Here is a 26355-nt window from a genome sequence, read left to right as displayed (position 1 = left end):
CATCAAAGATGTGGTTTCCATGTGGTTGATTCCATTCCATTGACTCCGTTCCAGCCATTATTATGAGCCGTCCTCCCCTCAGCAGCCTCCACTGACATACATGTATGTACATACACACTACAAGTAGGTCACATGGGGGAGAGGCGTTGTGCCGTGAGGTGTTGCTTTATTTGTTTTTTGAAACCAGGTTTGCTGTTCACTTGCACTATTTAAGATGGGAGTTCCATGCACTCATGGCTCTGAATAATACTGTACGTTTCCTTGAATTAGTTCTGGACCTGGGGACTGTGAAAAGACCCCTGGTGGCATGTCTGGTGGGGTAAGTGTGTCACGCCTGCTCCCGCTCCCCCTCTCTGGCGCTTGAGGGCGCAGGCTACCCTTCTTTACACGCACCTGTCACCATCATTACACGCAGCAGCGCTCATTGGACTCACCTGGACTCCTTCAAGTTGTTGATTACCTCCTGTATATCTGTCTGTTCCTCGGTGGTATTCCCTATGACCACATTAATTGTTATGTGTTCCTGTCCAGACGTTGTTCCTGTTCCGTTTCATGTCCATCAGCTATTAAACCTTCACTTGCTGTACCTGCTTCTCATCTCCTGTGTCGATCCTTACAAAGTGTGTGTGTCAGTGATGTGTGTAAGTTGACTATGCAAACAATTTGGAATTTCCAACACATTAATGTTTCTAATGAAAACAAGAAGTGAGGCAGTCTTTCCTCAACTCTTAGCCAAGAGAGACCTGCATGCATAGTATTAATATTAGCCGTCTGACTACAATGAAGAGCGAGGCGTGCTGCTCTGGCTATAGGGATGCTCTGACCCCCTATTTCAGTTTGTTTACACAAAGTTCCAACCTGCTATCTTCTATCCACATGCAGCCCGCATGTGCTGTACATCTCTTCCTTCAAACACGATGATCATCAATGTCTCTTCTGTTTCAGTTCTTTTTCTTTCATAAGCTCATAATACCAGCAGCATTCTGTTCAAGTAGGGAGAGAGATGTTCTTTATTTCTCTATATTTTGTTATCTGTCACCAAAGGAATTTCATTACTTTTCGGTCTGTGCTGAGTTTCCAAACCACGTCAGCACCACCAGGCTTTTGATTTAAACCTTTGATGGTTTTGTTCTTGACAGAAGTGTTGCCGCGTTGCTAATGCCTCTTAATAGAAAAATAATCGCAGTGCACAAAGTGAAGGATTACTTTTCATTTTATTGTGTCATTTCCTTTAGCACTTAGTGCGACCTAAAGGTCCAACCATTTAATTTGTCTGGGCTCTCCCAGGGCCTGACACGGAGACGAAGGGAGATACCACTGGAGAAATGAATAGAGTGAGTCCTGCTGCCTTAGAGTTCAGGCAGACACAGAGCTGTGATAGCAGAGGGTGAATGAGGCTTTGCAGCTATGTGCTCTTAATCAGAGGTGGACAGAGCAGAGATGAAGGGGTAGAGAGAGAGAGGGGGACAGAGATGGAAGTGTGGATTAGAGAGAGAGCGAGAGAGAATAGTAGCAGATGGGATATTGACCTGCTTGTGTGAGAGAGAGAGATTTTAATGAGTTGTGTTTGACAGTGTTAGGTTGGAGGGGTGGTTAGTCACTCCTCAGTCGTGAGTACGTGCCCGGTTGCACACGTAAGTGTACTTTTAATTGCATAAAAGTTGCCATGCACATATGCAAACACTATTCCCGGTCAGTGTAGCCCATGCGTGTCTGTGTGAGGCCGGGCATCCTAATTGTACAGTATATCAATCACTTGTAAATCTATATGCGTTTGAGTTGAATTATGGCCCAATCGTTACAGTGAGAGAGACAAGGATGGACCGCCGTTTTATGGGACCAAAGTGCTGCGTCCACCTCTATATCTGGGATCTGCCACACGCTGGGCTAATGAGCTGGGCTAATGTAATGAAGTAGTACCTACCCTATACCTGGAGGACAGGACAGGACGCCACTTAGGGTTGACAGGGGAGTATAACATGGGGGTGTGTCTCATTTGTGTTGTGTTGGCATTGCAGGTGCTGGGTGGATATATTGTCTCCCTTTAGAGATGGTTGGCTGGTATGACGTAGTAGAGCTCTGCTTAGTTTTAGCAGCATTAGCTAGAGAGAGCCTCTCTCTCGCCTACGCAGGGTCCACTGGGGGTCCTCAGATCTAGTTTACACTGTTCTACTGCTGTCTTTTAATAGGCTGGCCCGTTAGCTGGCCTATCTACGAGGACCGCCTCTGGAGAGCAGACCCACATCAGCCAGATCTGCACCCCACTCAGCAATGCAAGGGGTGCTAACCCTCACACTCTCTTTTTCTATATGCATGCACATGCATGCACGCACGCACGCACGCACGCACACACACACACACAGTACCAGTCAAAAGTTTGGACACCTACTCATTCAAGGGTTTTTATTTATTTTTACTATTTTCTACATTGTAGAATAATAGTGAAGACATCAAAACTATGAAATACCCCATATGGAATCATGTAGTAACCAAAAAAGTGTAAAACAAATCAAAATATTTGTATATTTCAGATACTTCAAAGTAAAGACCCTTTGCCTTGATAACAGATTTGCACACGCTTAGCATTCTCTCAACCAGCTTCACCTGGAATGCTTTTCCAACTGTCTTGAAGGAGGTCCCACATATGCTGGGCACTTGTTGGCTGCTTTTCCTTCACTCTGCGGTCCAACTCATCCCAAACCATCTCAATTGGGTTGAGGTCGGGTGATTGTGGAGGCCAGGTCATCTAGTGCAGCACTCCATCACTGTCCTTCTTGGTCAAATAGCCCTTACACAGCCTGAATGTGTGTTGGGTCATTGTCCTGTTGAAAAACAAATGATAGTCCCACTAAGCGCAAACCAGATGGGATGGCGTGTCGCTGCAGAATGCTGTGTTAGCCATGCTGGTTAAGTGTGCCTTGAATTCTAAATAAATCACAGACAGTGTCACCAGCAAAGCACCCCCACACCTCTTCCTCCATGCTTCACAGTGGGAACAACACATGCAGAGATCATCCGTTCACCTACTCTGCGTCTCACAAAGACAAAGCGGTTGGAACCAAAAATCTCAAATTTGGACTAAAGGACAGATTTCCACCAGTCTAATGTCCATTGCTCGGGTTTCTTGGCCCAAGGAAGTCTCTTGTTCTTATTGGTGTCCTTTAGTAGTGGTTTCTTTGCAGCAATTCGACCATGAAGGCCTGATTCACGCAGTCTCCTCTGAACTGTTGATGTTGAGATGTTTCTGTTACTTGAACTCTGTGAAGCATTTATTTGGGCTGCAATTTCTAAGGCTGGTAACTCTAATGAACGTATCCTCTGTAGCAGAGGTAACTCTGGGTCTTCCTTTCCTATGTTGGTCCTAATGAGAGCCAGTTTCATAGCTCTTGATGGTTTTTGCGACTGCAAAGTTCTTGAAATAATGTCTTAAATTAATGATGGACTGTCATTTCTCTTTGCTTATTTGAGCTGTTCTTGCCATAATATGGACTTGGTCTTTTACCAAATAGAGATATGTTCTTTATACCACCCCTACCTTGTCACAACACAACTGATTGGCTCAAACGCATTAAGAAGGAAAAAAATTCCATAAATTAACCTCTTTAGGGTATGTGGGATGAAATCGTCCCTCCTACTCAACAGCCAGTGGAATCCCGTGGCGCGTTATTCAAATACCTTAGAAATGCTATTACTTCAATTTCTCAAACATATGACTATTTTACACCATTTTAAAAGACAAGACTCTCGTTAATCTAACCTCACTGTCCGATTTCAAAAGGCTTTACAACGAAAGCAAAACATTAGATTATGTCAGCAGAGTACCCAGCCAGAAATAATCAGACACCCATTTTTCAAGCTAGCATATAATGTCACATAAACCCAAACCACAGCTAAATGCAGCACTAACCTTTGATGATCTTCATCAGATGACAATCCTAGGACATTATGTTATACAATACATGCATGTTTTGTTCAATCAAGTTCATATTTATATCAAAAACCAGCTTTTTACATTAGCATGTGACGTTCAGAACTAGCATACCCACCACAAACTTCCGGTGAATTTACTAAATTACTCACGATAAACGTTCACAAAAACATAACAATTATTTTAAGAATTATAGATACAGAACTCCTTTATTGCACATTTTGCAATATTCTGAGTAGATAGCCCAGCCATCACGGCTAGCTAATTTGACACCCACCAAGTTTGGCCCTCACCAAACTCCGATTTACTATTAGAAAAATTTGATTACCTTTGATGTTCATCGTCAGAATGCACTCCCAGGACTTCTACTTCAATAACAAATGTTGGTTTGGTTAAAAATAATCCATAGTTATGTTCAAATATCCTCTGTTTTGTTCGTGCATTCAAGACACTATCTGAAGGGTAAAGAAGGGTGACGCGCCCGACGCGTTTCGTGACAAAAAAATGTCTAAATATTCCATTACCGTACTTCGAAGCATGTCAACCGCTGTTTAAAATCAATTTTTATGCCATTTTTCTTGTAAAAAAGCGATAATATTCCGACTGCGAAACCCTGTTTACGTTCAAAGACAGAGAAAATAAAAACATGGTGTCGCCTCGTGCACACGCCTCAGTCTCATTGTCCTCTGATCGACCACTATCCAAATGCGCTAATGTTTTTCAGCCTGGGCCTGCAAAGACATCATTCAGCTTTTTGCCGCCTTCTGAGAGCCTATGGGAGCCGTAGGAAGTGTCACGTTACAGCAGAGATCCTCAGTTTTCAATAAAGAGAGTGTAGAAGCCCAAGAAATGGTCAGACAGGCCACTTCCTGTAAGGAATCTTCTCAGGTTTTTGCCTGCCATATGAGTTCTGTTATACTCACAGACAACATTCAAACAGTTTTAGAAACTTTAGGGTGTTTTCTATCCAAAGCCAATAATTATATGCATATTCTAGTTTCTGGGCAGTAGTAATAACCAGATTAAATCGGGTACGTTTTTTATCCGGCCGTGCAAATACTGCCCCCTACCCTAAAGAGGTTAACTTTGAAGAAGGCATACCTGTTAAGATGGTCCTGGAGAGGATGGCTGCCGTTTCATGGGCTCTTAACCAACAGTGCTATTTAGTTTTTAAACATTTTTGTAATTTATTTTGTACATGTTGCTGCTACTGTCTCTTATGCCTGAAAAGAGCTTCTGGAACTCGATTACTCATCTTGAACTGGACAAAGAATTTCTCCTTAATGAGTCGGACAAAAGGGATTTACTGCAGACACCCGAACAGGCCCTCATCCCCGTCATTCGCAGGAGAAAGAGGCAGAAAAGATAACGCAGAAAGAAATTGGGGTGCCTTGTGAGGATCCGCCGATGAGTGGCTAATCTGCCCTTGCCATCCGTACTACTGGCCAACGTACAATCCCAGGAAAATAAATTGGACGAGCTAAAAGCATGTATATCTTACCAACAGGACATTAAAAACTGTTATCTTGTGTTTCAACGAGTCGTGGCTGAACGACGACATGAATAACATACAGCTAGCGGGTCATCCCCAGGGTGACCGTACGTACATATCCCAACCAGAAGCCTTGGATTACAGGCAAAATCCCTATTGAGCTAAAAGCTAGAGCTGCCGCTTTCAAGAAGCGGGACACTAATCCGGACGCCTATAAGAAATCCTGCTATGCCCTCAGACGATCCATCAAACAAGCAAAGCGTCAATGCAGGATTAAGATTGAATCCTACTACACCGGCTCTGACCCTCATCGGATATGGCAGGGCTTGAAAACTATTACGGACTACAAAGGGAAACCCAGACGTGAGCTGCCCAGTAACACGAGCCTACCAGACAAGCTAAATGCCTTTATGCTCGCTTCGAGCAAGCAACACTGAAGCATGCACGAGCGCACCAGCTGTTCTGGATGACTGTGTGATAAAGCTCTCAGTAGCCAATGTGAGCAAGACCATTAAACACGTCAACATTCACAAAGCCACGGGGCCAGATGGATTACCAGAACGTGTACTCAAAGCATGCGCGGGGCAAGTGTCTTCACTGACATTTTCAACCTCTCCCTGACTGAGTCTGTAATACCTACATGTTTCAAGCAGACCACCATAGTCCCTGTGCCCAAGGAAGTGAAGGTAACCTGCCTAAATGATTACCGCCTGTAGCACTCAAGACGGTAGCCATGAAGTGCTTTGAAAGGCTGGTCATGGCTCACATCAACAGCATACTCCCGGCTACCCTAGATACACTCCAATTCGCATACCGCCCCAACAGATCCACAGATGACGCAATCTCAATCGCACTCCACACTACCGTTTTCCACCTGGACAAATGGAACACCTATGTGAGAATGATATTCATTGACTACAGCTCAGCGTTCAACACCATAATGCCCACGACGGTCATCACTAAGCTAAGGACCCTGGGACTAAACCCCTCCCTCTGCAACTGGATCTTGGACTTCCTGATGGGCTGCCCCCAGGTGGTAAGTGTAGGCAACAACTTGTCTGCCACACTGATCCTCAACACTGGGGCCCCTCAGGGGTGTGTACTTAGTCCCCTCCTGTACTCCCTGTTCACTCATGACTGCATGGTCAGGCATGACTCCAACACCATCATTAAGTTTGCCAATGACACAAGTGGTAGGCCTGATCATCAACAACGACGAGACAGCATATAGGGGGAGGTCAGAGACCTGGCCGTGTAGTGCCAGGACAACAACCTCTCCCTCAACATGATCAAGACTAAGGAGATGATTGTGGACTACAGGAAAAAGAGGACCAAGCACTCCCCCATTCTCATCGATGGGGCTGTAGTGGAGCAGGTTGAGAGCTTCAAGTTCCTTGGTGTTCACAAAACCAACAAACTAACATGGTCCAAGCACACCAAGACAGTTGTGAAGAGGGCACGACAAAACCTATTCCCCCTCAGGAGACAAAAGATTTGTCATGGGTCCTCAGATCCTCAAAAGGTTCTACAGCTGTACCGTTGAGAGCATCCTGACTGGTTGCATCACTACCTGGTATGGCAACTGCTCAGTTTCCGACCGCAAGGCACTACAGAGGGTAATGCGTACAGCCCAGTACATCACTGGGGCGAAGCTTCCTGCCATCCAGGACCTCTATACCAGGCAGTGTCAGAGGAAAGTCCTAAAAATTGTCAAAGTCTCCAGCCACCCTAGTCATAGACTGTTCTCTCTGCTACAGCATGGCAAGCAGTACCAGAGTGCCAAGTCTAGGTCCAAGAGGCTTCTAAACAGCTTCTACCCCTAAGCCATGAGACTACTGAACATCTAATAAAATGGCTACGCAAACTACTTGCATTGCTTCCCCCCCATTTACGCTGCTGCTACTCTGTTATCTATGCCTATGCATAAGTCACTTTAATAACTCATGTATATATTACCTCAACTAATCGGTGCCCCCGCACATTGACTTTGTACAGGCACCCCCTGTATATAGCCTCGCTAATGTTATTTTACTGCGCTCTTTAATTTGTTACTTTATTTAACGGATTTTTGTTAACTGCATTTTTGGGAGCTTGTAAGGAAGCATTTCACTGGAAGGTCTTCACCTGTTGTAGTCGGCTCATGTGACAAATACAATTTTATTTGAATTGAAATGCATTCCAGGTGACTACCTCATGAAGCTGGTTGAGAGAATGCCAGGTGTGTGCTAAGCTGTCAAGGCAAAGGGTGGCTACTTTGAAGAATCTCACATAACATTTTTTGGTTACTACTACTACTACAGACCATATGTGTTATTTCATAGTTTTGATGTCTTCATTATTATTCTACAATGTAGAAAAGAGTAAAAATAAAGAAAAACCCTGGAATGAGTAGGTGTGTCCGATCTTTTGACTGGTAGTGTACATGCATTGACACAAGCACAAAATCATGCATGCGCACACACACACACACACACACACACAATGTCAACCATGGCATATGAATCCTACCTGAGTAATTGTCACACATTGAATGCAGGAGTGAAGAGCAGAGAAGGGTTGTTGTGCCCAGTGCAGGTTTACTTGGTCCTATCAGCTTAGTTTAATCTTCCATACCCCTATGCTACTGATTAAAATACCATCACTGAGTCGACTCACACAGCCCATTAGTGCCAACGGTCTTATAGGAGAACGAAAGAGAAACATCCTGTTAAGCGGAGTGACACAGGGGAAGCCAAGAGCAGACCCAGATGAGGAAACAGGGATGAATGAACCGGGATGAATGAACAGGGAGATATGGAGTGCAGATCCGGGGTAGCTCGGATGAGTTGCAGAAAAACCAGATGTGGAGACTAAGGTTTGAGTAGAACAGGGAAAACATGTCCTGAAGGGAATCCAAGGTAGTGATGGTGAGTAAAATCCAGAGTAAGGTAGTTGGGTGGTGAGATGTGGAACAGGAGACAGAGCAGTAACTGCAATGAGAGTATAAACGGTGTCAGGCAGGGAAACAGGCACAGCAGAGTAACAGGATCTTGCGTAATAATAAATGGCTAGAATCATGAACTGACTGAGCAGAGTGGAAGTGGCAGGACTGAGTATTTGTAGAGGTCTTGATTATGGAACGAGTTGCAGCTGGTAGGGATCTGCTCTGACTCCAGCACACCTGTCTCCAACCACACAGAGAGGGAGAGAAAGAACAGGGGGAGTAACTGCAGGTCAAGAAGACACCGGATGAACACCAGAGGGCGTAGCAGGAGCAGATGTGACAGTACCCCCCTCCTCCACGGACGCCACCTGGCGCATGGCCCGGCTTGTCTGGGTGTGAGGTATGAAAATCCTGTAAGAGGGAGGGCTCCAGAATGTGACGACGGGGCACCCAGCAGCGCTCATCAGGCCCATATCCCTCCCAGTCCACCAGATGCTGCCAACCACAGCCCCGACAGTGCACATCCAAAAGCCGCCAAACGGTATAGGCAGGATGGTCGTTGATGAGCTGAGGGGGTGGAGGAGCAGCTGCAGGAGGGGACAGGACCAGACTGGTTTAATTAAGGATACATGGAAGGTGGGCTGAATTTTGAGAGAGTCTGGGAGTTTCAGATGAACAGCGGAGGGGTTTATGACACGATCAATCTCAAAGGGGCCAATGAATCGAGGAGCTAGTTTTTTGGAAACCACTTTCAGTAGCAAGTCCTTAGATGAAAGCCATACCTTTTGGTCTGGAGTGTAGACTGGGGCTGAAGCACGGCGATGGTTAGCTTGGAATTGGGTCCTGGCGGATGCATGAAGAAGGGCAGCCCCTCCTGCAGATGCGACAACAAAGGCACATGTGGTCCTGGACTGAGGGCACCTCTACTTTGACCTCTTGGGCAGGGAACAAGGGAGGTTGGTAACTCAGAGCACATTCAAAGGGAGACATACCTGATGAGGCGTTGATGAGGGTGTTGTGGGCATATTCCACCCAGGGTAGCTGGGCACTCCAGGAGGAAAGGTTAGCCGAATTCACACAGCGTGTTTCAGTTCCAACTCCTGGTTCGCACGCTCAGTCTGGCTGTTGGTGATATCCAGACGAAAGGCTGACCTTAATACCCAGAGCCGTGCAGAAGGCTCTCCATACCTGGGATGTAAACTGAGGTCCTCTGTCAAAAACAATGTCACTAGGGATGCATGCAGCTGCAAAACATGGGATACCAGCAGGTCCACAGTCTCCTGGGAGGAAGGAAGCTTGGAGAGGGGAATGAAGTGAGCCACTTTGAAAAAAAATAAAAAAGTCAATAATAGTAAGGATGACTGAGTTACCATTCAATGGGGGAAGGCCAGTGACGAAGTCCAAAGCTATGTGTGATCAGGGGCGACTGGGTATGGGAAGAGGATGAAGCAGACCAGATGTAGGCTTGGAGGTTTTGTTCCGAGCAGGGGCTGAGATGAATTCCCAAGCGTCTCTCCATGGTGGGCCACCAAAATCGCTGATGCAGGAAGGCGACAGTCTGGTTCATGCCAGGGTTACATGTGAGGTGAGTAGAATGGGCCCATTGAAGAACATCAGAACGAACTGAATTTGGCACAAACGGAGCCTTACGAGGACCGTTTCTAGGATCAGGCTGGTTCAGCTGAGCCTGACGAACACAGGACTCAGTCTCCCAGGAGACAGCAGCAACGATGCAGGAGGATGGCATAGTGTTTTTAGCTCGAAACTTGTGTTGTCTGCTGTGAACTGACGGGAGAGGCCGTCAGGCTTGCTATTCTTAGATCTGGGGCGATAAGTGAGTGTGAAGTTGAATCTTCCATAAAACAATGCCCACCTGTCCTGCCGAGAGTTCAGATGAATGGCGGCCTGGATGTAGACTAGATTTTTGTCATCCGTCCACACAATGAAGGGAAAGACCGAACCCTCTAACCAGTTATGCCACTCCTCAAGAGCCAGCTTAACAGCCAGGAGTTCCCGGTTACCTATGTCAAAATTTCTCTGCAGGTGAGAGCTTGCGGGACAAGGATGTAGCTTCTGATCTGAGGGAGAACGTTGAGACAGGACTGCACCTACCCCGGTGTCAGAAGCATCCACCTCTAGGATGAACTGGAGTTCTGGGTAAGGATTGGAGCAGAAGTGAAGCGATGCTTGAGTTCCCAGAACGCTGCCTCTGCCTCAGGGGACCAGTGGAATGGAGTGGAGGTCAGAGTGGTGAGAGGAGCTGCCAAACGACTGTAGTCACGGATGAATCGTCTATAAAAATTGTCAAACCTCAGGAAACGCTGTAACTGCTTCAGATTGGCAGGTACAGGCCACTCTGTCCTTGAGCAATAATGTAACCCAAGAAGGACACAGAGGAAACCTGACTCACATTTCTCCGCCTTAACAGCTTATTCTCCAACAGCCTTTGGAGAACGTGTTGCTTGTTTCTAAGGACCTCAAGGTCCTTAGAAAAAATAAGAATGTCATCCACATAGACAAAAACAAAACACCCAATGACATCATTAACCAGGCTATGTAAAACAGCAGGGGCATTAGTGAGACCAAAAGGCCTGACCAAATACTCAATGTCCAAGTGGTGTGTTGAACGCCGGTTTCGACTCGTCCCCTTCTCTGATGCGGACAAGGTGGTAGGCATTCCGGAGGTCAAGTTTAGTAAACACTGTGGCCCCATGGAGGGGGGCAAAAGCAGTACTGATGAGTGGCAAGGGATACTTGTTCTTGACAGTGATACTATTCAACCCACAAAAGTTTATGCTTGGCCTCAGTGACCCATCCTTTTTCTTGAAGAAGAAAACCCCAGCACACACTGGAGAGGAAGAAGGCCTGATATGTCCGACAGCCAGGGAGTCCTGGATGTGTTCTTCCTTGGCTTCTTGCTCGGAGCGAGAGAGGTTATACAACCTGCTACTAGGGAGGGGAGCTCCAGGCTGAAGCTCGATAGCACAGTCGTATGGCCGATGAGGCGGCAGAGATGGGGTGTGGTGCTTACTTAATACAGGAGCTAGACTGTGATATTCTGGAGGAACAGAAGACAGGTCTGGGGGATCTGGAATGGACTGGGGTGCAGACAAGGCAGGAGGAAGGGCAGAATGTAGACAATTAGAATGACAAAATGTACTCCAAGTAGTTAACCTTCCGGCGGACTAGTCAATCTGTGGGTTGTGTATTTTTAACCATGGATGTCCCAGAACCAGAGGTGAGTGAGAACAGTCGATTATGTGGAAACTGATTTTTTTTCCTAGTGATTTCCAGAGAGACGCAGGATAACAGGAACAGTAGCTTTCCATAGGAACAGTAGCTTTCCATTGAGAGCGTTGGCATCCAGAGGTGAATGGAGCAAAACAGTGTCCAGACCCAACTGATTAATGACCCCTCGGTCTAGAAAGCTCGTCGGCACCTGAATCAATGAAAGCAGGCAGAGGAAAAGCCTGGTTCTGCCACACAAGGTTGGCCTCAAGCAGGGGTCTGGGAAATGATGGGCAGGTGATTTGGCTCAACAGTTTATCCCCACTTCTGCTGAGCCCCCTCTTTTGCTGGACACAGGGAACAAGGAGACCCGGTGACCAACCTGGCCACAATATAGACAGCTCCTAGTACTGATACGCCGCTGCCTATCCTCTGGAGATAGACGGGTCCGGCCGACCTGCATTAGAACATGCCTGGAGATGAGATGCAGTCGGAGAAAGTGAGCAAGGCACTGAAGCAGATGTTATGGGACATGCAACCCTACCTCCCCTCTCCTTCCAATGCTCATGGAGACGGTTATCAATGCGGATAGTGAGAGAAATGAGTTCGTCAAGTCCATCAGGCTCCTCTCTGGACACCAACTCGTCCTTGAGGGTCTCAGTGAGTGCGTTCCGGAATGCTCCCTGAAGGGCCTCATCATTCCAGCCGCTCTCTGCGGTGAGGGTGTGGAACTCACATGCCATTTCAGTCACACTCTGGGAGCCTTGACGAAGGACAGAAGTTCTTTAGCAGCATCCTTTCCACAGACCGGGTGGTCGAAGACCTTCCTCATCTCATCTGTGAATCCACTGTATGAGAAGCAGATAGGTGACTGTCTCTCCCACACCACAGTGACCCAGGAAAGTGCTGGTCCTCAAAGGCAGCCAATCAAAAAATACATCTTGGCTCATTCACTAGCATAAGAGTAGGGCTGTTGCTCAAATACTAGTAAACATTGCACAAGAAAGGCTCTGCAAGCGGCAAGATTTCCATCATAGCGGTCAGGAGTCAGAACAAAAGGCTCCCTGGGCAGAAAAGAGGGACTTGAGACTGGTTGTGAACTCTGGGCGGAGGTTCTGACCTGTAGGTCAGACAGGCTCTGTGAAAACTCCATGATATTCTCCAGCAGGGTTTTCAGGGCTTGGTCATGTTGCTCAAGAAGGGTGCCTTGACCAACAAGAATTTGGTGAAGAGTAGTGGAGTCTGCTGGGTTCATCTCTTGGCCAGATCGTACTGTTAAGCAGAGCAACACAGGGGAACCCAAGAGCAGACCCAGATGAGTAAACAGGGAGATAGGGAGTGCAGATCCAGGGTAGCTCAGATGAGTTGCAGAAAAACCAGATGTGGTGACTGAGGTTTGAGTTGGCTGAGTAGAACTGAGTAAATGGGTCCTGAGGGGATTCCAAGGTAGTGATGGTGAGTAAAATCCAGAGCAAGGTAGTTGGGTGGTGAGATGTGGAACAGGAGACAGGAGCCAGAGACAGAGCAGTAACTGCAATGATGATAAACAGTGTCAGGCAGGGGAACAGGCACAGCAGCGTAACAGGATCTTGAGTAATAATAAATGGCTAGAATCATGGACTGACTGAGGAGAGTTTACAATCTGGCAGAGTGGAAGTGGCAGGACTGAGTATTTGTAGAGGTCTTGATTATGGATTGAGTTGCAGCTGGTAGGGATCTGCTCTGACTCCAGCACACCTGTCTCCAACCACATAATCACACAGCGAGGGAGCGGGAGAGAGAGAGAGAGAGTGTACAGGGGGAGTAACTGCAGGTCAAGAAGACACCGGATGAACACCACAGGGCGTAGCAGGAGCAGATGTGACACATCCAAGGGGGAGGTGTGAAAGTCACATAAATCAAAGTAGGTTCAAAACGCTCTCTTTTTCCGCTCACCATCACTACAGCTCTACACACAGGCATGTACACACACACACACACACACACACACATGCACAAATACACTGCTGCTGAGGGGAGAATGGCTTATAATAATGGCTGGAATGAAGTCAATGGAGTGGTATCAACCACATGGAAACCATATGTTTGATGTGTTTGATTCCATTCCATTTACTCCACTCCAGCCATTATTATGAGCCGTCCTCCCCTCAGCAGCCTCCACTGATGCACATACACACACTTACCCTAGATAAGCATGTATCTAAGCCACCTTCAGTTAAAATAAGGTCTCCTTTTCATTTAACCTTAGTTTAACCAGGTGAGTCATTCAAGCACCTTCTTATTGATAATGAAGGCCTGGCTCTCTTGAAGCTTAAGAGCTGTAATATTTCCCCTGTGCTTGTAGGCTCTGTGGGGGACAGGGAGTCCCGTGGGGACACATACCGGCTGTAGCCCCACCTGTGGAGCCTGTGAGTGGCCCTGTGACAGCTCATCAACAGCCCACGTCTGTGTACCAAACGGCACCCTATTCCAATATAGTGGACTACCTTTGACCAGGGCCCACTCTGGTGCACTATATATGGAATAGGGTGCCATTTGGGATGCATTCCTGCTCTACATAGCTGCTGAGAGGCCAGAAACAGTGGGACTGATACTTAAGGATACTGAACAATGGCTGCAACTGAGGAGAGTGGGAGAGGGTGGGAGAGTGTGGGAGAGGGGGGGAGTGGGGGGTAAAGTATAACAGGAGTAATCTCACATGCTGTGCCCCAGTATAAAAACGTAAATGTGAAGGTCACAGATGATCTTATGTAACTATTGAAGTGGGGTGATTGAAAGACTGGAAAATTACAAGTGGCTGTGTGTTATGTCATCTGGCCTTTCCCACCGTCATCCGCCCTGCTGCCACCGTCACCCAGCCGGATGTGTGTGTGTATGAGAAATGCCAGGTGTGTGTCTGTGTGTTTGACCCGTATACGGTGCATATTATTCTTTGGAAATGGCATGTGTGCATAATCACTGTGCATTGATGCCTGTCACAATAGCTGTTACTCACCCTGACCCCTCTATGCGTTTATAGCTGTATATACTCACCTTCTCTATAATCGATGGTGACCTTTTCCTGGAAGCAGCTTGATGCCATTCATTGGTCCATTACAGGAAGTTAATCATTCTAGCAGCCCTAGTAGTCTACAGGTAATAGTGGCGGTAAAGAGGTTTAGGGTTAAACGTCACCGTCTCTTCATTAACATGGGAAGGCCAGTAGTGATGTCAGTAAGAGCTGAGTCACTCTCACACGCTCTCTGAGGGTCCACGCACACACACATACACACACACACACACACACACACACACACATACTGTATAAATAATTTTATTATACCACAATGACCTCAATTATCCAGCAACACCCTTTCAGCTCTAGGGCAAAAACACATACGCTTGCTCTATCCCCCTGTCTCTCTCGTTCTCTCATTCTCTCTCTCTCTCTGTGTGTGTGTGTGTGTGTATGCCACTTGCTTTCTCTACCTTTTTGAGCTCCCTTGACATTTGTTATTTTAATTTATCTTGCTCCGTCTACCTCACTGTTCTTTTCTCTCTCCTCTCCCTTCCTCTAAAGAACAGTGACATGTCAGAGCTCACCCCAGAGCCCTAGGAAGATCAGTCCTCTACATACCTGGATTGGTACTATGTATAAGGCCAAGAAACATCCCAGTATAGTAGCTGGGACATGGGCCTGGTTAACATCTGGTCTGCTGCGCTCTGTCTTACCCACTCTTCCACCATTACCTCAGGCAGGCGGGCAGGCAAGGGGGTTGGTTTTACCCAGCAGAGATATCAGGTGTGAGCCAGGCTGACCAGCAGCAGCAGCCACAGCAACAACCAGGGCCTCTCACCATATCAGTGGAGAGAGATGTGGACGTCGGGGGTCACACAGTGAGGGAGCCCTGCTGGGATGTCTCCCAATGAGGGAGTGGAGAGATGTCGTTCAAGCTGAGCGCCATAATAAGATTACAAAACCCGGTGGGCACAGCCCGGTGATGTGGGAAAAGGGAAGAGAGATGGGTGAGAGAGAAAGAGGAAAACGATAGGAGAGAGGGGGAGATTGAGAGAGAAGGTTGTAAAGAAAGAGAGGAGGGGGATTGAGGATAATGTCATGTCACTGTCAAGGAATGAAAAATGATATGTGGGGTGAACAGGATAAAGGGAGGAGAGGATGAAGTGGAATTGGAAGTGGGGGGTGAGAGAGAGTGAGAGTGAGGGATAGAGGGGAAGTGAGGAGAGATATACAGAACCTTCATGAGGAGATTATGATGTGTTGTGTGGCCAACCAAGCCTGTGCTTTGGCAACAGTGACCTGCTTGCTTTGACGCACAGTTCCTAGACCCAGGATGTTTCCCAAATGGCACTCTATTCCATTACATTTACATTTAAGTAATTTAGCAGACGCTCTTATCCAGAGCGACTTACAAATTATTATCCAGAGCGACTTACAAATTATTCCCTCTGTAGTGTGCTACTTTTGACCAGAGTTTTGACCAGGGCACATGGGGCTCTGGTCAAATGTAGTACTCTACTGTATATAGGGAATAGGGTGCCATTTGGGACGAGGACCCTGTCTGCCCTGGTTAACTAGAGGAATGAGATCCACAGGGTCAAACACATTCAGAGAACAACTTCATGGAAACTAGAGAAGTGCCACTGATGATGTGTGACACCATAAACAGAGAGGAGGAAAGGTTCAGGCTATGGCCAAGGTTGGCTGGTATAGATCTAGAGAGGACCCACTGGTTACAAACTGGTTGAATCAGCATTGTTTCCACTTCATTTGTCAACGTATTGTGACCTGTTGTCTACGTGGAAAATACATTGGATTTGAAAAAAGTCGTCAGCGTAAACTGTTGTTTTGAAGGTGAAATTTCAACCACAGGATTATATGATCATGGTAACCAATATTCAACATAGACAAACCTTGTATAAAATATGTTTAATTTTCACCTTTGAAACAACGTCATCTTCGACGTAATATCCACTATAAGATAGAAAGCAGTAGTCTGGGCAGCACCTCCTGCTGGAGAGCACCTTAGAGGCTGCTGTCCTATGTACATGGACTTGAAATCACTGGCCACTTTAACCAAGGAACACTAGTCACTTAAATAATGTTTACATATTTTGCATTACTCATCTTATATGTATATACTGTATTCTATACTTTTCTACTGTATCTTAGTCTATGCTGCTCTGACATTGCTCATCCAAATATTTATACATTTTTAATTCCATTTTACTTTAGATTGGTGTGTATTGTTGTGAAATTGTTAGATATTACTGCACTGTTGTAGCTAGAAACACAAGCATTTTGCTACATCCGCAATAACATCTGCATGTGACCAATAACATTGGATTTGATTTGATCTACACCTATCTCGTAGGTCTCCCATCCAGAGTTTTAACCAAGCCCATCACTGCTTAGCTTTAATATTTGTCACTGTCTATTACCAATATGCTAGTAATAAATATCTTGGATTCACTTCTCCATTCAACCAAAAATAAAAGTTCAAGAATAGAGATTAAATCAAATCAAACTGTATTTAGATTTTTGGTTGAAATGAAAACGTGAATCCAACATATCAATTGTTAATTCATTTGTAGACAAGTTGGAATTAAAGCCAGGCTCAGTGGCACCGATGGGACTATTCATGCAGAAGATACATCTCCTTAAAAAGTTGATATTTGGTTGCATTGTCTACCGAACACAATTCAATATTACTTTTGTAAGACAGCAAATAGCCTAATGTGAAGGCTATTTTACAAACTAATGTAACAATATTTCTTCAACCTTAAAATGAGTGGCCACATTTTGAGGTTACTGTAACAATAAATGTCTTCTTATGTAATAATAGAAAGCGTTTATGTTCAGGTTTGCAGGTCTGTGGAAATCTTCACTACTGCTATAATAATCTGCATTGACTCTCAAACAGCATTGATCCCTTGCACCATGTACTTTAATGTAATCTCAACTGTAATCCAGGTCATTTAGCCATGCTGTTAGATCAAACACAGTGATAACACATTCATTTGTTGTAGAAATAAACCAAACATCTCACATTGTATTCCCATTTGAACTTGAATGTGCTTTTAAATGGTTGAAAGCGCAGTGAAAACACATTTTAAGTGACAACTAAACCAAATATAAGACAATCTTTTCATTGGAATTTGGTTGTAATTTTAGATCAGGGGTTCTCAAACCTTTTGGGGCCGGGGGACCCCTTTTGTGTTAGCAAATTCATCAGAGACCCGTTCGTAATCAGAACACAACTCGAGTGCGTTAACAACAGCCTACAAGGAGTTTTACTATGACGTCTGCAGTACATGGCTGGATGAACCAAGTCTCGGGCCCAGGGAAAGAACAAGGCCTGCTTCTTGGCATCAGAGAGAACGTTCAGCAGTTTTCAATCTAATTTCCTGTAATTCTACACATTTTGTCATGGGACGGATATTTGTTTTTATTGTTGCAGCTCTAAAGCTAATATCCTGCAATTCAACACAGAGAGAAAACTTGCAGTTTTAAATTACAGTGCATTTATGTCAAATAAAAACACTTTGGGGGGAATGCTATTGAATAGAAAAATGTACAATTGGTGGAGTACTGTGGATACCAATAACACTGTGAGTCTCCCAGGCCTATGTTGCCCAGTATTAAGAACGTACATTGTAAGCATTTCACTGTTAGTCTACACCTGTTGTTTACAAAGCATGTGACAAATCAAATTGGATTTGATTTGATTGATTTGATTGTAGATTCATAATTTTACATTGTGTAGTTTTACACACGTTTAACTTATTCCACAGATCCTTGGCCAAAAGTCATTTAATATGTTGTTAGTAATATTCCCCCCAAAACAATTATGTAAAAAAAAACAACTCTGTTTTAGATGTTTAAAAATAATATTGATAACACATTGGGAATTCAACAAACCTTTGGCTGTCTTTTTGAGTGGGTGAAAATAGTTTGGAATCTCATTAATCAACGTACTAAATATGACCCAATTGTGTGCCCAGTGAGGAGACTTGTCATGAACTTCTCTGTTTGACATTCCAGGCTTCCATCCTTATAGTAGTGCACTGTTCATCTGACTTGAATGCATGTATCCAAAACAACTTACAGCAAGTTTGCAAACTGTTTTCGGCTTGATCTATTTAGACTGTGGGAGACTGTGTTTGTGAGTCAATGCACTGTGAATGTTGTTGCCAAACCTTCACAGTAGGGTTCTACCTGGAATTAAAACTACAGAACAGAAGGCCCCATAAACTGTTCTCCTTGACCCTCTCTCTGCATTCCTTCCATTGTCAAATGAATGAATCTTGTACTGTAGCTTAAGAATGCCAGTGTTGACAGAATGAGAGAGCCGTCTGCAGCGTACTGTGAGCACCCAGTTAGAGTGGTTAGCAGGTTACCCATTGGGACAGGTAGAACCCTACTGTGAAGGTTTGGCAACAACATTCACAGTGCATTGACTCGCAAACACAGTCTCCCACAGTCTAAATAGATCAAGCAGAAAACAGTTTGCAAACTTGCTGTGGTAAGTTGTTTTGGATACATGCATTCAAGTCAGATGAACAGTGCACTACTATAAGGATGGAAGCCTGGAAAGTCAAACAGATAAGTTCATGACAAGTCTCCTCACTGGGCATATAGTAATTTTATCTTTATTTAACTAGGGAAGTCAGTTAAGAAAGATTATTATTTACAATGACAGCCTACTGGGAATGGTGGTTTAACTGCCTTGTTCAGGGGCAGAACAACAGAGTGTTACCTTGTCAGCTCAGAGATTCAAACCGGCAACCTTTCGGTTGCTGGCCCAACGCTCTAACCACTAGGCTGCCTTCCGCCCCAGGAAACCTAAAGGGAGTGAGCTCCAGTCCGCCTGCCACTGGTCTAGAGAAGCTGGAGAGAGGAGGGGAAAAAGGGGGAGAGAGGAGGGCAGTAATACCTACTATAGGGCCCTCACTGGAAACATTCTTTATCAATTAGTCGCATGTTTTTGTTTCTACATGTTTTTGTTGGCAGATATGCAAACATGAATTTATGCTCACAGACTTGTTTGCTTGAGTGACATAGTTTTGCATCAAACTACTGTTCTGCAGTGAATACCCACAGGCACATGCATATTGATTGGTAAACTATGTTTGTACCATATAATGTATATATCAACCATGTACTAAGTACAATGTATTTAATGACTAACGTAGAGTTCAGAGTGATACTGATTTCTCCCGGGGGGTTGCTCTGTTAATTGGGCTAAATCAGGGTCACACAGAGAGTTTCTCTCTCTCTCTCTCTCTCTCTCTCTCTCTCTCTCTCTCTCTCTCTCTCTCTCTCTCTCTCTCTATATATATATATATATATATATATATATATATATATATATATATATATATAGATATGTGTTTAAATGTGAGTTTGCATCCCAATATTACACTTTACAAACATCACAGAAGACTGAAACATAACAAAACCATTTGACATAGAAACACAGGATTTTTAGTGGATTTTTTTTATTTTTATGAAATCATGAAAAATACTAATAACATTGCACCCATGAGGCCACTAGAGGGCACGTTGGTCATTCGACTGCAGGAAAGGGACCTATGTGACATAATTGGATGTCCTCTGTTCTGATGACCTCTTGTTGACCCCTAACCTCTGACCCCCTGGCCTGCCCCGACAGTACTCAGACTTGACTCCTTGCCTGGAGTCAAATTAGGAGAACTGGACACATTACAAGCGCTGATGAGATAGCTTACACCCAAAAAACCAAATACCAGATTCTCTTCTTCTCTCTCGTGTGTGTCTAGATCCGGCGCCGGCGGCCTACACCTGCAACACTGTTCAGAGTGGCAGACCAGTGTTCTCCTGAGGATGATCAGTCCACCCATCAGGTAACAGAGCGCCCCTAGTGCCTCAGAGGATAACTGCATGTCACCCTATAGTCATGTGAATGGTTGCGTTATTTCAAAATTGTAGACTACATTCAACTTGTTCTTCCTTCCACAGTGGATTGTAGGAGAGAATGGGGTACTCAAGCCCAAGCGAGTCAACCCAAATGTGTATCAACCACCATCCCTGAAAGGTAAGAGTATAGCTGACTGAGTAAGTAGTGTATACATGTCCTCTGTATGGTGAATTATCCCTGTGTTGATACTGTGTTTACCTTGCTTTACTGTTCTGTTGCCTCCTGCTTATATTATTAGTGAAATGGGGGCAGTGGGGTAAGATGCACGTGACAAATTAATACAAGTCATGTCAATCAGTTGGAGTATCTTTATAAGAGTAGGTACTATACTGTATATACAGTATCTCACAAAAGTGAGTACACCCCCCACATTTTTGTAAATATTTGAGTATATCTTTTCATGTGACAACACTGAAGAAATGACACTTTGCTACAATGTAAAGTAGTGAGTGTACAGCTTGTATAACAGTGTAAATTTGCTGTCCCCTCAAAATAACACAACACACAGCCAATGTCTAAACCGCTGGCAACAAAAGTGAGTACACCCCTAAGTGAAAATATCCAAATTGGGCCCAATTAGCCATTTTCCCTCCCCGGTGTCATGTGACTCGTTAGTGTTACAAGGTCTCAGGTGTGAATGGGGAGCAGGTGTGTTAAATTTAGTGTCATCGCTCTCACATTCCCTCATACTGACTGGTCACTGGAAGTTCAACATGGCACCTCATGGCAAAGAATGCTCTGAGGATCTGAAAAAAAGAGTTGTTGCTCTATATAAAGATGGCCTGGGCTATAAGAAGATTGCCAAGACCCTGAAACTGAGCTGCAGCACGGTGGCCAAGACCATACAGCGGTTTAACAGGACAGGTTCCACTCAGAACAGGCCTCGCCATGGTCGACCAAAGAAGTTGAGTGCACGTGCTCAGCGTCATATCTGGAGATTGTCTTTGGGAAATAGACGTATGAGTGCTGCCAGCATTGCTGCAGAGGTTGAAGGGGTGGGGGGTCAGCCTGTCAGTGCTCAGACCATACGCCGCACACTGCATCAAATTGGTCTGCATGGCTGTCGTCCCAGAAGGAAGCCTCTTCTAAAGATGATGCACAAGAAAGCCCGCAAACAGTTTGCTGAAGACAAACAGACTAAGGACATGGATTACTGGAACCATGTCCTGTGGTCTGATGAGACCAAGATAAACTTATTTGGTTCAGATGGTGTCAAGCGTGTGTGGCGGCAACCAGGTGAGGAGTACAAAGACAAGTGTGTCTTGCCTACAGTCAAGCATGGTGGTGGGAGTGTCATGGTCTGGGGCTGCATGAGTGCTGCCGGCACTGGGGAGCTACAGTTCATTGAGGGAACCATGAATGCCAACATGTACTGTGACATACTGAAGCAGAGCATGATCCCCTCCCTTCGGAGACTGGGCCGCAGGGCAGTATTCCAACATGATAACGACCCCCTAAACACACCTCCAAGACGACCACTGCCTTGCTAAAGAAGCTGAGGGTAAAGGTGATGGACTGGCCAAGCATGTCTCCAGACCTAAACCCTATTGAGCATCTGTGGGGCATCCTCAAACGGAAGGTGGAGGAGTGCAAGGTCTCTAACATCCACCAGCTCCGTGATGTCGTCATGGAGGAGTGGAAGAGGACTCCAGTTGCAACCTGTGAAGCTCTGGTGAACTCCATGCCCAAGAGGGTTAAGGCAGTGCTGGAAAATGATGGTGGCCACACAAAATATTGACACTTTGGGCCCAATTTGGATATTTTCACTTAGGGGTGTACTCACTTTTGTTGCCAGCTGTTTAGACATTAATGGCTGTGTGTTGTGTTATTTTGAGGGGACAGCAAATTTACACTGTTATACCAGCTGTACACTCACTACTTTACATTGTAGCAAAGTGTCATTTCTTCAGTGTTGTCACATGAAAAGATATACTCAAATATTTACAGAAATGTGGGGGGTGTACTCACTTTTGTGAGATACTGTATGCGCAAGAGGGATTTCTTCTATGGAAATATAGACACATGTTTTGCTTCTATGCACATATTTATATAGAGAGAGAAAGACAGCTGTGAGTCACTGAGTGTGAGTCTGTGCAGCTCTGGATCATCCAGGATTACCAAAGGAGCATATACAGCAGATAGACACACAGACACAGTTGTAAATGTTGCTTCATACTTGTTGTTTCACGCAGAGCCATAAACATAGAGCATGTGCAAGTAAGACCAGAAAAAAATCTGTTTGGAGGCTTGTTAGTAGATGTTAATTAAAGAATTAAAGGGGGATTACTATATGCGTGTAGAGTGTTATTATAATAACCCAGTCTGTGTTCCTGCATCAGTATTCGATTCTTCATTAGCTGAGAGAGAGAGAGAGACAGACAGACAGACAGACAGACAGACAGATGCGCGCCAAGGTGACCTAGACAGAGGGGGATTAAGAGAGAGCAGGGTGAGTCAGCATTTTTTAGCGAGCAAAAGAACAGAAGACCAGACAGGAGAAATGAAAGGATAAAAACAAATGCAGGAAAGAGTAAAGACGTGTGTGTGTGTGTATATAGGACACAAATGTATTATACCAGTCCATTACAAACTATAAAACATGAACGTGCTGGCTATTTGTCTGTATGTCTGTCTGTCTTGCTGGGTGATTGGCTGGCTGCTTATCTGTCTGTCTGGCATGCATCTGAAAGCCCGTATGACGCATGGTAACGTTGACAGTGTTGAAGCCTGGTAAACCCAAAACAACCTATCCCTCTCTCCCTTTGTCCCTGTGTGTGTTCCTGTGTATCATGTGTATGTGTGCGTCCAGCCGTCCAGAAGATGGCTGAGGCACACATGCAGAACCTGGGTGTCTACCCCCCCTTGGAAGACCCCTTTGAGGGGGAGGAGTACGACGACTACCCCTGTCATGAGGAGAGGGAGGAGAGATTCCCCACCAAAGCTGCTGGTGAGATAGGGATTCCATACACTGTCAACCAGTAACACACTATATACACTCACTCATATAATCGCATTGATGCTTTCACCAATGGTGTAACCGGCTTACATGTTAAGCTGTGTGTATAGCCATTGTTATTCAGTGCCCACTTTTAAGTCAGATGGGATGAACGTTGCACTATGCCATGTTCAAAACAGCAGGGCCTGAGATAAAGTCTTCTCTGCGACAAGTAGCAGTGATATTACATAAGCACATATTAGCATCACTCCACCAAATCTATCAGAGAGCACAGCAGACCTCCCTGTGCTTCCATCCTGCCCTGTGCCAGTCAGGGGCCAGAGATGCTTAGCCATGGCTAACAGTCTATCTGCTTTCTCTGTGGCATCAGTACTGATGCTGGGCTGCCAGCCCAGATGGCAGAGCTTCCTAGTGAAATCTCTCCTGTAGCATCGTTAAACGCTGTTTCATTGGCTATTACTGTCATCATTTTTCTGTAAATCTGTCGTTGGAACGCAACACGGCTGCAGAGTTGCTGTAGTGTCACACATCGCTAGACAGGGACTCTTAAAGATACATTGAAGTAGGATGTGATTATCCTCACTAGAGCAATTGCCTAATTAGGCCTGCATACACATGCACATTTATACAGAAGACACTTTCATATGTACTGGTATGATTCAGACGTGTATACCATGTTCCACACACACACGTATTTCTACACACACTCACAGGAGGCACATGCCTGACCAGGAAATGACAGGTAGAACCAGATTACCATAGACTGGTTTGGGAGTAGAGTTATTATGATGTCCCATAAATTGATTAACCTCTTTTCCCTAGTGCTGTTTGTTTACCTTCCCTGCATGTCTTTTCTGAAACATCCAAATCCACAAATCTAAGTAGTCATCAAGCTTCCTTGTGTAAAAGGTTAGTGGTTTGATTTGAAGGAGATCAGTGTGTGCTGCTGTTCTTTGACATCATCTCTTGTCTCCTTTGACCCCCAAGCGACCAGCACCACAGATCAATCAGAGAAGCCGGATGAAGAGGAGGAAGAGAAAGAGAAAGAAGAGGAAAAGATGGAAGAAAAGACAGAGAAGGCAAAGAAAGTGCGCAAAAGTGTAAAGTTTTAACACTACTTTAAACAACAAAAAAATAAAGGGAGAGATGGATGGTTGCAGATGTGTGAATGATTGAGTGAATGAATGAGTGATTTAATGTGTGAACGCATGAGTGAGAAAGAGAGCTTCTAAGTTTGAATGGTGCATATTCAAATTAAATGAATGAATGAATGAACGAAGGTAGGTACTGTTAGCAAATCTGTGAGCAAAGAATCTGTACATTAATCTAGAAGGGGAGAGGGGGGGAGAGGGAGGGAGAGCGAGTGTAATAGATATCGCCCTTGTGAAGAGGTGAGGAGTGGCTCCTTAGAGCTAATGAGACTAGTGGATAGGGCAAGGTCACCAAGGTCACTGTGACCTTGAGGTCCCTCACTGCAACGCTAGTCTTCTCTTCCATGTCAAGGGAACCATTCATTCACTTCTTACTTTCTAGCTTTGCTCTTTAATGTTACAGAGCAATGGAATAATGGCTAGAAATAATAACTACACATGACACTCAAAATAACAGCTTCAGTATAGAACACACACACACACACACAGAGGAGATATCATCAGTCTCTGACTATCGGTCCAGACTATATTCTAAAGCTGCTCCATTACTGTGCAGATATGATAATACAGACTCCCATATGGGTTCCTTTCAAAATCACAAAGACCTGTATTATGTGTACCAAATTTCACTCTGGCCTAGATTGGATATCTCTGCAGCCTAATCATATTGAGATCTTGTTCTTGGAAGAAGTGAGCAGCTGCTGCCATCTTGTGGCAAGATAGGGGATGTAGAATAACCAGAGAGTATGTATTGACATGGATTTATATACAATAAACTGTGCACTGCATAGGCCTTCAAATAATATGCATCTATATAATTGAAATGATCTAGATTTGTAATGCATTTGAAACATTTATTTGTGATGCATTTGAAGTTATTTTTGGTGCCCATCAAAGCTATTTGTGTCAATGATGTACTCTGGGTGTATGTGAGGATGCCATGCTTTTGTAAAAGTAGTCCAATTTATTTTTTTTGTGAGAAAAAAAATGTATTCATTTTGTATACAGAATCAGATTCTTATTGTTTGTTTGTTTAAATCATTTCCTGTGTAAAGACCTATTAATCAACTTAGCTGTATATGGCCTCTCTCTGTTGAACAATTGTCACAACGTTTAGTAACCTTTTAGTCACGACTTGGATAACTGTATTTTTCATATTCTCATGAAAAACAATACAGACAATACAATACATAGTGACTCTCTTTCTCTCTCTCTTCCTGCTGAAATGGAATGACACATTTGAATATAAAAATATTCACCCTCAGAATGTCATTATCATCATATACTCATTGATAATGTCAGTCTAATAAACAGTTTTCTTTATTTCCATCACATCTGTTCTCCAACTGCAGGAGTGCTTGAGTCAGCGGAATACATTTGTTGTAGTGTCACAGTTGAATGTCTCAATCTGTACCAACTGTTAATATATAGTAATTGTTTTGATTCTCTTTTTGTTGGACAAAGTGTTGAGACATATGGCACCTACTCCCTCCATTGTCTGGCTGGAGTGAGCATCCTCTCCTTCTCCAAGTCTATCTATCCTCTATGTTCAATAGACGAGTGCCATGGCAAGAATGAACTCTAATCGTACTATTCTTCTTTATTCCACTTTTTGTTTTCATTCTTTTTTCTGTACTTGTTAAAGATGTAGACATTTCAATGTGAGCAACAATAACAATATCTAAATAAACACATTTTCCTGATTTGAAATTACTTCGTG

At 44.6% G+C, this 26355-nt stretch overlaps 1 protein-coding gene across 2 annotated transcripts in view; it reads left to right on the top strand.

Moving 5' to 3' along the window:
* Positions 1 to 26348, top strand: part of LOC115171087 (protein phosphatase 1 regulatory subunit 1B) — a 36123-nt gene extending 9775 nt beyond the window's left edge. For both annotated transcript variants that reach the window (XM_029727589.1, XM_029727588.1), the window contains exons 3-6: positions 20371 to 20454; positions 20570 to 20645; positions 23338 to 23475; positions 24472 to 26348. In XM_029727589.1, the coding sequence (XP_029583449.1) occupies positions 20371 to 20454; positions 20570 to 20645; positions 23338 to 23475; positions 24472 to 24596 (423 nt within the window). In that variant the 3' untranslated portion in view covers positions 24597 to 26348. The remainder of the gene's footprint in view (positions 1 to 20370; positions 20455 to 20569; positions 20646 to 23337; positions 23476 to 24471) is intronic.
* The last annotated feature ends 7 nt before the right edge of the window (positions 26349 to 26355 follow it).

This window comes from Salmo trutta, chromosome 32 (assembly GCF_901001165.1).
Source record: "Salmo trutta chromosome 32, fSalTru1.1, whole genome shotgun sequence".
Classification (NCBI taxonomy): domain Eukaryota; kingdom Metazoa; phylum Chordata; class Actinopteri; order Salmoniformes; family Salmonidae; genus Salmo; species Salmo trutta.
The sequence above is the reverse complement of the archived record's forward strand: the minus strand, read 5'-3'. Positions and strand labels throughout refer to the sequence as shown.